At 35.7% G+C, this 11,792-nt stretch overlaps 1 protein-coding gene across 1 annotated transcript; it reads left to right on the top strand.

The window, feature by feature from the left end:
• The first annotated feature begins 800 nt into the window (after positions 1–800).
• On the top strand, positions 801–8,712 carry LOC108201053 (pentatricopeptide repeat-containing protein At4g31850, chloroplastic-like). Its single transcript, XM_064084498.1, has 5 exons — positions 801–2,843; positions 3,561–3,587; positions 5,668–6,261; positions 6,445–8,196; positions 8,395–8,712. Exons 1-4 carry the CDS (start codon positions 964–966, stop codon positions 8,168–8,170), a joined length of 4,227 nt encoding a protein of 1,408 aa, XP_063940568.1. The 5' UTR covers positions 801–963; the 3' UTR covers positions 8,171–8,196; positions 8,395–8,712.
• Positions 8,713–11,792: the final 3,080 nt, after the last annotated feature.

The following is an 11,792-nucleotide window of genomic DNA, read 5'->3' as shown; positions in this document are numbered from 1 at the left end:
AGTTTATATCTGAGAAGATAAGAGATGGAATCAAAAGGATAGATTTTAGAGGAGGCAGGTGGGGCAAGAGAAATCTAGAAAAGAGATAAAAACCACTCTCCTGGATAGATTCTGGACCAATCAAATGATCCCATGCATCTTTCACCATACCACCTGTATTAGCTTCTCACCTCAAGTTTCACTCTATCCCCTAAAACTTGAATATGTTTTCTTCAAAACATCGGGGCTGTCTGGAACCGGAAGCAATTTCTGCCTTTGCCTTCTTTTTTTCTTGACCCGTTTGTGTAAAAAAGTAGAAATATTTTTAAAAAGCTGAGAATGCTAACTTCTCTCTCACAACTTCTGCTTTTTTTCCAAACACTTTATTTACTTATTTACATCTCACTTGTACTCCACTTTTTTACTGCATGGAATCACTTTTTTAAGCATGGCCAAACGGCCCCATCATATGCATGGTATGAAGCCTACCAAAATTTATTAGCCATTACCAGCATTCTTCGATGGACAGTTTATCTTAAATTTTAAAATATCACGAAGTCTATCAAAAATCTTAACATGACATTTCACCATGATTTTTTATCCTTGAACATTTGCGAGACGTTATTCTAGGAATATATCTGGAATTTATGCACACCGAAGATTATTAGATTTATCTGTTTATTAAAATTTAACTCAAGTTTAGATTTCTGTCTCTTAATATCATTAAATTTCACCAATTAATCTGATTTTTAATTACATTTAATAAATTAAAAAATTGTAAATTTCTTATTTAACTTATAAAATAATTATCAAAATATATAGATGTCGAAATTTACATATTCTTTTGAATTAGAGAATCATAAATTTTAAATGCATTACCAGCAATTCAAAATGCAGAGGATATGTTGCTTTAGAAGCAGCACTCCCCTTTAAAGAAACAACACTGGAGCAGAGTTTCTAAAAAAAAAGGGCAAGCACAAGACGATGAAGATGATAATGAGGAGGGCTTTCACTAGTTGCTTCACTTCAAACACTCTCCTTCCATCCCCAAGACTAGGTATTACTACTGTTACTGCTACTACTCCTTGCTCTCGTTTTATTGCATTGCTTCCATTTCTCAGACACGGTATTACCACTAGTCCTTTCTGTCGTGTTATTACTTGCCCTAACCCTAATCACATACCCAATCGTCTTACAAAACTTCAACAATTACTGTTGGAGAAATCTAAGGTTGGTTTTGATAAGATCGAAGATGCTCTTGTTGTGTTTGATAAAATGCTCCGTATGAAGCCTCTTCCTAGTGTTATCGACTTTACTCAACTCTTGGCCGCCCTTGTCAAAATGAAACATTACTCTGTGGCTGTCTCCGTCTTTTCAAAGATGTGCTCTTGTAGCATTCCTGTTAATATAATTACTTATAACACCGCCATCAACTGTTGTTGCCACTTCAAACGAGTTGATTGTGGCTTTGCGCTGTTGGCTGCCATCTTTAAGCGAGGTTTTGTCCCGGATGTTGTTACCTACACAACTCTTCTCAGGGGACTCATTTCCCAGGACAAGTTTCTCGAGGCTGAGCTTATGTTCAAGAACCTTCTCAAGTGCAATCAGATTCAGCCTAATGCAGTTATCTTTAACACCATTATTAATGGCCAGTGCAAAACAGGCAACACTTCCCAGGCTATGATGTTGCTTAGATACATGGAGAAGAAAGGTTGTATGCCGAACGTAGTAAATTACAACACTGTTATTGATAGTTTGTCCAAAGACAGATTAGTCGATGATGCTCTGGGTCTTCTTGCCGAAATGAGTGACAGAGGCATTCAACCAGATGTTGTAACCTACAGCTCGTTAATTCAAGGTCTGTGCAACCTTAACCGATGGGATGATATAACACAATTGTTAAAAGATATGGGCAGACACAAAATTTCTCCAAATAAGCATACCTACAGTATATTGGTTGATGCACATGCCAGAGATGGAAAGGTCAAAGATGCTGAATATTTGATAGAGTTAATGATTCAAAGGGGCCAACCTCCAGATGTAGTCACGTATAGTGCACTCATGGATGGATACTGCTTGCGTGGAGAATTGGATAAAGCGTTAGCAGTGCTCAGAACCATGACAAGTGAGGGGATTTTGCCCGACAGTCAGACCTATAATATATTGATTAATGGTTATTGCAAGAAGATGAAAGTAGACACGGCAATACACCTCTTAGAAGAAATGCCCCTGAAAGGTTTAACACCTACAATCGAAACGTACAGTACTATTTTGGATGGGTTACTTCGTACACGTAGGCTTGATGAAGCACATAAGTTTTATAAGAAGATGTTAAACCAAGGTGTTAAACTGAATGTTGTGACATGCAGGATATTGTTGCATGGACTTTGCTGGAATGGACTTGTTGGTGAAGCAATGTCCATGTTTCACAATATGGAGTCTTGTGGCTTAGTTCCTGACATACACATTTATAGTATTCTGATTCATGGATTGTTCAAGGACAGCAAGGTTGACAAGGCAAGGAACCTTTTTCATAATCTTCTTTTGAAGGGTTTACAGCCTAGTGTCAAAACCTACACCATTATGATCCATGGATTCTGCCAAGAAGGGTTGCTGGAAGAAGCATATAAAATACTTTTGGAAATGGAAGAGCACAATTGCTTGCCTACTGAAGCTACCTACAACATTCTTATCCGCGGCTGCTTTAAGAATAAGATGTATGATGGAGGTTGTCTGCTTATAGATGACATGGTTGCTCATGGTTTCAAAGCAGATGCCTCTACCGCCTCCATTGTATTCGATTTGCTGCAATTGAAAGACCAGGACCCTGCGCTCCTTGCTTTGCAGAAGAAGTTCATGCCTTGACTACATCAATGAGCGAGTTTATTAAGGTACAAAATACCTTTAAATTTCCAGAACTTTGTCATAATTTGCTACGATATATAATGCCAATAGCAATTGTGATATTGGAGTGAATAATATGTAATTTTGTTGAATATCAAATTTCGAGATGGTGGTCATGTTGTATCGGCATGAAGGCATCTTTTTACAAAATGAGAATCATGAAAAAGCATGTGTTTTCTTTGACAAAATGCAGGAAGCTGGTTTCTCAGGAGATGCATACCACCTGTATATTGCAGGACCTGCTATTTTTGCTCTGTGAAAGTTTTTGTCATACACACTGGAATGAGTCAGTGTGGAAACTTATTATTTACTTGCACTCTTGTAAGTTTTTTTTATCTATTCTCGTAATTAACTTGGATTGTTCTTTACTGGAGGCTTAGTTTAGAGTTGCATAAAGCAGTGTTCAGCGCACTGCGCAGCAAAAGTTAAGTACAAGAACCATTACAATTATTTTTTGATATATTAGTTCTTAATATATGTATTTTTTTGTCGTCTCTATGTAGTTTTGAACTTTCTTCTAAAGAAAGTGAATCCATCAGAACTACTATTCATATATTATTAAACTTGTTTTCTCTGCATAATAATTGTTTTGTCTTGCATACTTAAATATGATGATTCAGTCTGCAACATTATTATTTACTTGCACTCTCTTGTCAGTTTGTTATCTTTTGTCGCAGTCCACTAGGACTTCTATTTACTGCAAGGTTAGTTTAAATTAGTATAAAGTAGAGTTTAAGTGCATCAGAGTTGAAGTTCAACCGTTAAGGTGCTTGTTTCCTGAAGTTATATACAACACTCTTATCCGCGGCTTCTTTAAGAATAAGATGTACTTATACATGAGGTGTGTGCTCATGGTTTCAAAACAGATGCCTCTACCGCCTCCATGCTATTCGATTTGCTGCAATTGAAAGAGCAGTACCCCGTGCTCCTTGCTTTGCAGAAGTTCATGCCTTGAGTACATCAAGGAGAGAGTTTATTAAAGTACAAAATACTTTTAAATTGCCAAAACTTCGTAATAGTGTGCTAAATTTCTTTAAATCAATAGCAATTATGATATTGGAGATAATAGAATGTAATTGTTGAATATCAAATTTCGAACTGGTGGCCGTGTTGTTGTATTTGCATCTTTTCACAAAACGAGAAGTGTGGTAGAGCATCTATTTTTCTTTAACAAAGAGTTGGTTTCTTAGGAGATGCATACCACCTGTATATTACCGGACCTTCTATTTTTGCTTTGCATGGTACATACTGGAATCTGTTGATCCGGTGTAAAAATTGTTATATACTCGGACCTTCGTGGAACTACCTTTGATATATTATTAAACTTGTTTTCAGACTGTAGTCACAAATTTGTTTTTAAAAAATGCCTCCAGTCAAGTTTGTTTATTCAGAAATATCCTATGCAACTACGTATATACATATCTGCAACTATTATTGTAAAACTCTAAGAACATTGTGGAGATGGTAGATTATGGTTGAAGAAAGTAGAAGACAATGAGCAAGGCTATCACTACTTCCATAAGATTAATCCACTCTCTCTTTTCTCCACTTAATCAGACCCTGATCCCGAAACCCCCTAAACTTCTTCATGGATACCTCATCCGCAACTTCAACAGTTACTTCATAAGAAAAATGGTCGGTTATATGAGTTCCGTGGTGCTATTCTTGTGTTGAACAAAATGCTCCAAGTGAGACCTCGTACTATTGTTATCGACTTCAATTAACTGTTATCCACCATCATTACAATGAAACAATACTATGTTGCTGACTCTTTTTACTGATACTTATGCTTTTACCATTCCAGTTATTGTAGATGCCAGTCATCAAAAGGTTAGCAGCTGCTATTAATCATCCATCTTCTGACAAATTCCCCTACTTTTGCAATAGTAATTTAGCTTTAATTTCTACATCAATTTTTTAGCGGCTTATTTATACTCTGATCATTCAGATTTGTACTGAAATACACACGTACCTCTAATGATGGAGGTTGTTTACTTATTGATGAGATGTGTGCCCATGGTTTCAAAGCAGATGCATCTACCACCTCCATGCTATTCAATTTGCTGCAATCAAAAGAGCAGGACCCCGCTCCTTGCTTTGCTAGAGAAGTTCATGCCTTGACTACATCAATGAGCGAGTTTATTAAGGTACAAAATATTTTTAAATTTCCAAAAATTTGTATAATTCGCTATGATGTTTAATCTCAATAGCAATTGTGTTATCAGAGTTAATATATGTAATTTTATTGTATATCAAATTCGAAATGGTGGTCGCGTTATATTCTTGTGACAGACAATATTCTCCAAATGAGACCTGGTACTACGGTTATTAACTTCAATCGAATGTAATCTGCCATTGTTAAAATGAAACAATACTATTTTGCATGCTTATTGAGTCGACGACTAGTCGTCGACTAGTCGCCGAGTCGGTTCAGCAGGTTAAGTCGAGCACTGTCTTTAAAAGTCGTCCACGGGTAAAACCCGACCCGACCCGGTACCAACCCGGCCCAATTGGATTTTACCCGACCCAATTAGGGTTTTTAAAAGCAATACAACACTTACCGTTACCTGGATGTGAATGTTTTGTTGTTTGTTTTACACTACGGAGCGGCGGAGCGGCGGATCAAAAAGCAGCGGATCACCCGTAAGTTCTCTTCTCTCTCTCTCTCTCCTCTTCCTGGGCTTTTTGTTTTTATTTCGCGACTGTGTATATACACACAGTCTTGTGTGTATATATACTCAGCACGTGAACGAACACCGATGTGTGTACTACCTTTATTTATAGACATGGGCGTGTTCTTCAAGCAATGAGGGAGCACACTAATGGGATGGATTTAGTGAGAACGGGAGCTACAAGGTTTGCCACTGCTTTTCTTACATTACAACGCTTGCATAAGCTTAGGCCGGCGTTGCGAAAATTGTTTGGGTCAGAATATTGGATTGTGTCAAAGCTATCAAAAACAGAAAATGAGAGGATAGTTTATGAGATTGTATTCTCAATAGCCTTTTGGGAAGGTTTAGAGGATTGCTTGAATGCATCACAACCACTTCTTCAAGTTTTGCGAATTGCAGATGGTGATGAAAGGCCTGCTCTCGCAGAGGTTGCAGCTGCTATGGATTATGTAAGAGTCCAATTTTCAAAGGCATTTGTTGGTCCAAAAACGCAACTTCGAAACAAAGTATTGAAAATTATTGATGACCGTTGGAATACACAAATGGGGAAACCTTTGTATGGGGCGGCCTTGTTTCTTAATCCCGGGAAGTACTTTGACATAGTTGAAAGGAATCCTTCATGTGCCTCCCGGATAAGAGAAGACTTTAATGATGTACTTGAGAAGATGGTTAAGGATCGGACCCCGCTCCTTGCTTTGCTAGAGAAGTTCATGCCTTGACTACATCAATGAGCGAGTTTATTAAGGTACAAAATATTTTTAAATTTCCAAAAATTTGTATAATTCGCTATGATGTTTAATCTCAATAGCAATTGTGTTATCAGAGTTAATATATGTAATTTTATTGTAAGATGCGTGAACTTGGAGAAAAATATAATCCATCCTTGAAGAATACTCAAGAGGGAGATGAAGATTTCATGCTTGATCAGTTTATATCACTCGTATATTATGCTTGAACAATTACTGTTGGAAAAATCTAAGGTTGGTTTTGATAAGCCTGATGATGCTCTTCAAGTGTTCGATAAAATGCTCCGTATGAAACCTCTGCCTAGGGTTATCGACTTTAATCAACTCTTGGCCGCCCTTGTCAAGATGAAACATTACTCCGTGGCTGTCTCCGTCTTTTCAAAGATGTGCTCTTTTACCATTCCTGTTAATGTAGTCACTTATAGTACTGTCATCAACTGTTGTTCCCATTTGAAACGCGTTGATTATGGCTTTGCGCTGTTGGCTGCCATCTTTAAGCGTGGTTTTGTCCCGGATGTTGTTACCTACACAACTCTTCTCAGGGGACTCATTTCCCAGGACAAGTTTCTTGAGGCTGAGCTTCTCTTTAAGAACCTTCTCAAGCACAATCAAGTTGAGCCCAATGCAGTTATCTTTAACACCATTATTAATGGCCAATGCAAAACAGGCAACACTTCCCAGGCTATGATGTTGCTTAGATACATGGAGAAGAAAGGTTGTATGCCGAACGTTGTAAATTATAGCACTATTATTGATAGTTTGTCCAAAGACAGATTAGTCGATGATGCTCTGGGTCTTCTTGCCGAAATGAGAGACAAAGGCATTCAACCAGATGTTGTAACCTACAGCTCGTTAATTCAAGGTCTGTGCAACCTTAACCGATGGGATGATATAACACAATTGTTAAAAGATATGGGCAGACACAAAATTTCTCCAAATAACCATACCTATAGTATATTGGTTGATGCACATACGAGAGATGGAAAGGTCAAAGATGCTGAATATCTGATAGAGTTAATGATTCAAAGAGGCCAAAATCCTGACGTAGTCACGTATAATATGCTAATGGATGGATACTTCTTGCGGGGAGAATTGGATAAAGCATCAGCGGTGCTCAGAACCATGACAAGTAAGGGGATTTTCCCCAACACTCGTACCTATAATATATTCATCAATGGTTTTTGTAAGAAGTCGAAACTAGACAAAGCGATCCATCTCTTAGAAGAAATGAACCTGAAAGGCTTAACACCTACAGTTGAAACATACAATACTATTTTGGATGGGTTATTTCGTACGCTTAGGCTTGATGAAGCACATAAGTTTTATAAGAAGATGTTAAACCAAGGTGTTAAACTGGATGTTGTGACATCCAGGATATTATTGCATGGACTTTGCTGGAATGGACTTGTTGGTGAAGCAATGTCCATGTTTCACAAGATGGAGTCATGTGGCTTAGTTCCTGACATACACATTTATAATATTCTGATTCATGGATTTTTCAAGGACGGCAAAGTTGATGAAGCAAGAAACCTTTTTCATAATCTTCTTTTAAAGGGTTTACAGCCTGATGTCAAAACCTACACCATTATGATCCATGGATTCTGTCAAGAAGGGTTGCTGGAAGAAGCATATAAAATACTTTTGGAAATGGAAGAAAACAATTGCTTGCCTGATGGAGTTACATACAACACTCTTATTCGCGGCTGCTTTAAGAATAAGATGTATAATGGAGGTTGTGAGCTTATAGATGAGATGGTTGCTCATGGTTTCAAAGCAGATGCCTCTACCGCCTCCATGCTATTCGATTTGCTGCAATTAAAAGAGCAGGACCCCGCGCTCCTTGCTTTGCAGAAGAAGTTCATGCCTTGACTACATCAATGAGCGAGTTTATTAAGGTACAAAATACTTTTAAATTTCCAGAACTTTGCAATATTTTGCTATGATATATAATGTCAATAGCAATTTTGATATTGGAGTTAATTATATGTAATTTTATTGAATATCAACTTTCAATATGGCGGTCATGTTGTATCTGCATCTTTTTACAAAATGAGAATCATGAAAAAGCATGTGTTTTCTTTGACAAAATGCAGGAAGCTGGTTTCTTGGGAGATCCATACCACCTGTATATTACAGGACCTTCCTGGAACAAATAAATAGGAAACTTCTATTCTTGCTCCGTGTAAAAGTTTTATACCTGAATTTGTTGATCCAGTGTGGAACATTATTATTTACTTGCACTCTCTTCTAACTTTCTTATCTATTCTCGCAGTTAGCTTGGATCTTTCTTTACTTTAGGGTTAGTTTATAGTTGCATAAAGTAGTGATCTGTGCAACAAACATAAAGTACAGGAACCATTACAATTTTTTCTTGATATATTAGTTCTTAATATATGTATTTTTTCGTCGTCTCTATGTAGTTTTTAATTTTTCTTCTAAAAGAAAGGGAATCAATCAGAACTACTATTCATATATTATTAAACTTGTTTTCTCTACATAAAAGTTGTTTTGTCATGCATACTTAAAGATGTTGATTCAGTCTGCAACATTATTGTTTATTTGCACTCTCTTGTCAGTTTATTATCTTTTGTCATAGTCCACTAGCACTTCTCTTTACTGTAAGGTTCGTTTATAATTGCATAAAGGAGCGTCAAGTGCTGCAGATTCGAAGTACAATCAGATTAAGGGCAATTGCTTGCGGATGATTCTACCACCTTCATGCTATTGGACTTGCTCAAAACAAATGGCCTGGAGTCAGGACCCGTGAAGAGTAATTGATGTTGGCCCTGCTAGGCAGCCAGCTTAACTCCACAACAGTAACAGTATGATATTGTGCATGCACACTGATTTATATTTTAGAGTACTGGAAGCTTTATTCATTGTTTATCCTCAAGTCCTTGGTGGAACAGAGTGACTACAATCTTCTTGTAATTCTATTAGCTCTAGAGAGTGATAGAAATTGGCCAAGACACTAAAGAACGACCAAGTCAATCGATAATTACTATCCCCTCCGTCCCGGTCATTTCTATACAGTTTTCTTTTTGGGATGTCCCATCATTTTTATACATTCCTAAAATAGCAACTTTTAATAATGTAAAACACTGTTACTGCCAACTACTTTATTCCACTATCTTCATTTTGTAATAATATAAACACTATTACACCCACTACTTTCCTCCACTATCACAAATCTATAATTAAATACAAATGGTTCCCGTCAGTTTACTCACTTTTCATCTAACTTTACTCATTTTTACGCTTTTTCTTGGTCTCCATATCTACACCAAATGTATACAACCTATTGGGTTGGAGGGAGTAAAAAAGACTGCTTTTTAGTTTATTTTTTTATTGTATGAAGTATAGCTACCGAATTCTGAAATAAAATTATGAAGTCCAAGAACAGATCATATAATTATAATTTTATAACCAAGTCTCCTACTCTAATAATTGGAATAATGGTAGTTTTGATTGAATCGCTTCCGAATGTTTTTAGTTGTTTGGAAAAATTCATCAATACACGATCACTGCATGAAAATAAGTAAATATATAAATTCTCATGACTAATCTCGAATTAATCATATTAATGAATAAAATATAATAAATTTATAACACCGACAATATATGAAATTATTATAGTGATGAAATCAGTATCCTCTGATTTATGTATACAATGTAAATTAAAATAGTGAGTGTAATAGTGTTTTTATAATTATGGAATGGAGATAGTGGGAGAATGTATTGGACGTAATAGTGTTTTATATTATAAGAAGTTGTTATTTTAGGATGTATAAAAATGATGTGACATCTCAAAAAAAAAAACTGTATAGAAATGAGTGAAACGGAAAGAGTAGTTATTAGTTAGCAACCTAATGACAAAGACTCCGACTTATGTATACAATGTAATATTGACATAGTTATTAGTTAGCAAACTAATGACGATAACTTATATAAAGTATATGTGCAAAAATCGTAGACGATGTATATGCGCAAAAATCATATCCGATTCGGCAAAAATCTAATTTTTTTTTATGTCAAATTTTAAATCATTTTAGGTGAGTGATAATTTAATTACATAATAATATTTAAAATAGTATATATTTTTTATTTATATTTTAATAAATATCATAATAGTGAGGATACGTGTACATATAGACATCATAATATGACTTAAATAACAAATAAATATCAAATTTAATTAATTTTTATAGTAAAATTATGAATGGTGCCATTGTGTAATTGGCTTCTCTAAATGGTACTATTTCGTGTTTTTGACTTACAAGTGGTACCACTCAGTTTATGATCCGTTAACGATACTACAATTCCGTCCATCAAAACGTTAAAAACGTTAGTTGACCGTGTTTATTTCATATTTTCCTTTAAAAAACATATAAAATACAACTGATATCCGTATTTTTTCTTTGGGTTCTTATGTTCTTGAAAATTAAACAACTTTTGATCATGTTGCCGGGTCTTTTTTAAAAGCATGAGTAATTAAATCGAAGTTTGAGACGAGCTCTGTCTGCCAAAGCATCCATTATCAAAAATACTCTACTGTTACATATTTGTTACCAGTTGATGATTTTCTATCCCTATAATTATAAACAACATGCCCTCCCAGTATACTAATGGGTCTTCAAGATCCACCCCCCAAACTCCAACACTCTTCACCGGTTTCTTAATCCAGACTCCATTTCTACTTTCTAGACATCAAACACAGATTGCAAACCAACATTTAGATGCTTTTGGAGCTGATCCAAGAGGCCATGCATATCATCACCCTGTTAGGCCATTGCCTAGTATACATACTCTTGGAGAAAGAATGTCCAGATCAATAAACCTTCTTCAAGTTCCTACACCAGCCAATGAATCTGACATAAATCATAGCAGAGACCTGCCAAATCATCCTGATCAAACACCGAATGACACCGGCGAATAGAGCTCGTCTCAAATTTCGATTTGATTACTCATACTCATAAAACAGACTCCGGCAACATGATCAAAAAGTTGTTTAATCTTCAAGAACTCAAGAACACAAAGAAAAAATACGGATATCATATCAGCTATATTTTATGTGTTTTTTAAAGGAAAATACGAAATAAACACGTTCAACTAACGTTTTGATGGACGGTCCGGTAGTATCGTTAACGGATCATAAACTGAGTGGTACCACCTGTAAGTCAAAAACATGAAATTGTACCATTTAGAGAAGTTAATTACAAAATGGTACCATTTAAAATTTCTCCGTTTTATAATATAAATAATCTTAATTTAAAAAAGATGAACAAAAAAATATAAATATTTTAAAATATTAATTTAAAGCAACCCGTGCAAAGCACGGGTTAAAGAGCTAGTTTTTATAAAAACAAAAAAAAATTAATATTTTTGTAAATGACATGTTTTTGACTGATTTTACCGACTTTGTCCGATTTTACCGACTTTCACAAGAATTTTTCATAAGACGGTGTTTTTATCCGATAAATGATTAATCGAG

The sequence above is a fragment of the Daucus carota genome, chromosome 9 (genome assembly GCF_001625215.2).
Source record: "Daucus carota subsp. sativus chromosome 9, DH1 v3.0, whole genome shotgun sequence".
Classification (NCBI taxonomy): Eukaryota; Viridiplantae; Streptophyta; class Magnoliopsida; order Apiales; family Apiaceae; genus Daucus; species Daucus carota.
This window is presented reverse-complemented; position numbering and strand designations above follow the sequence as displayed.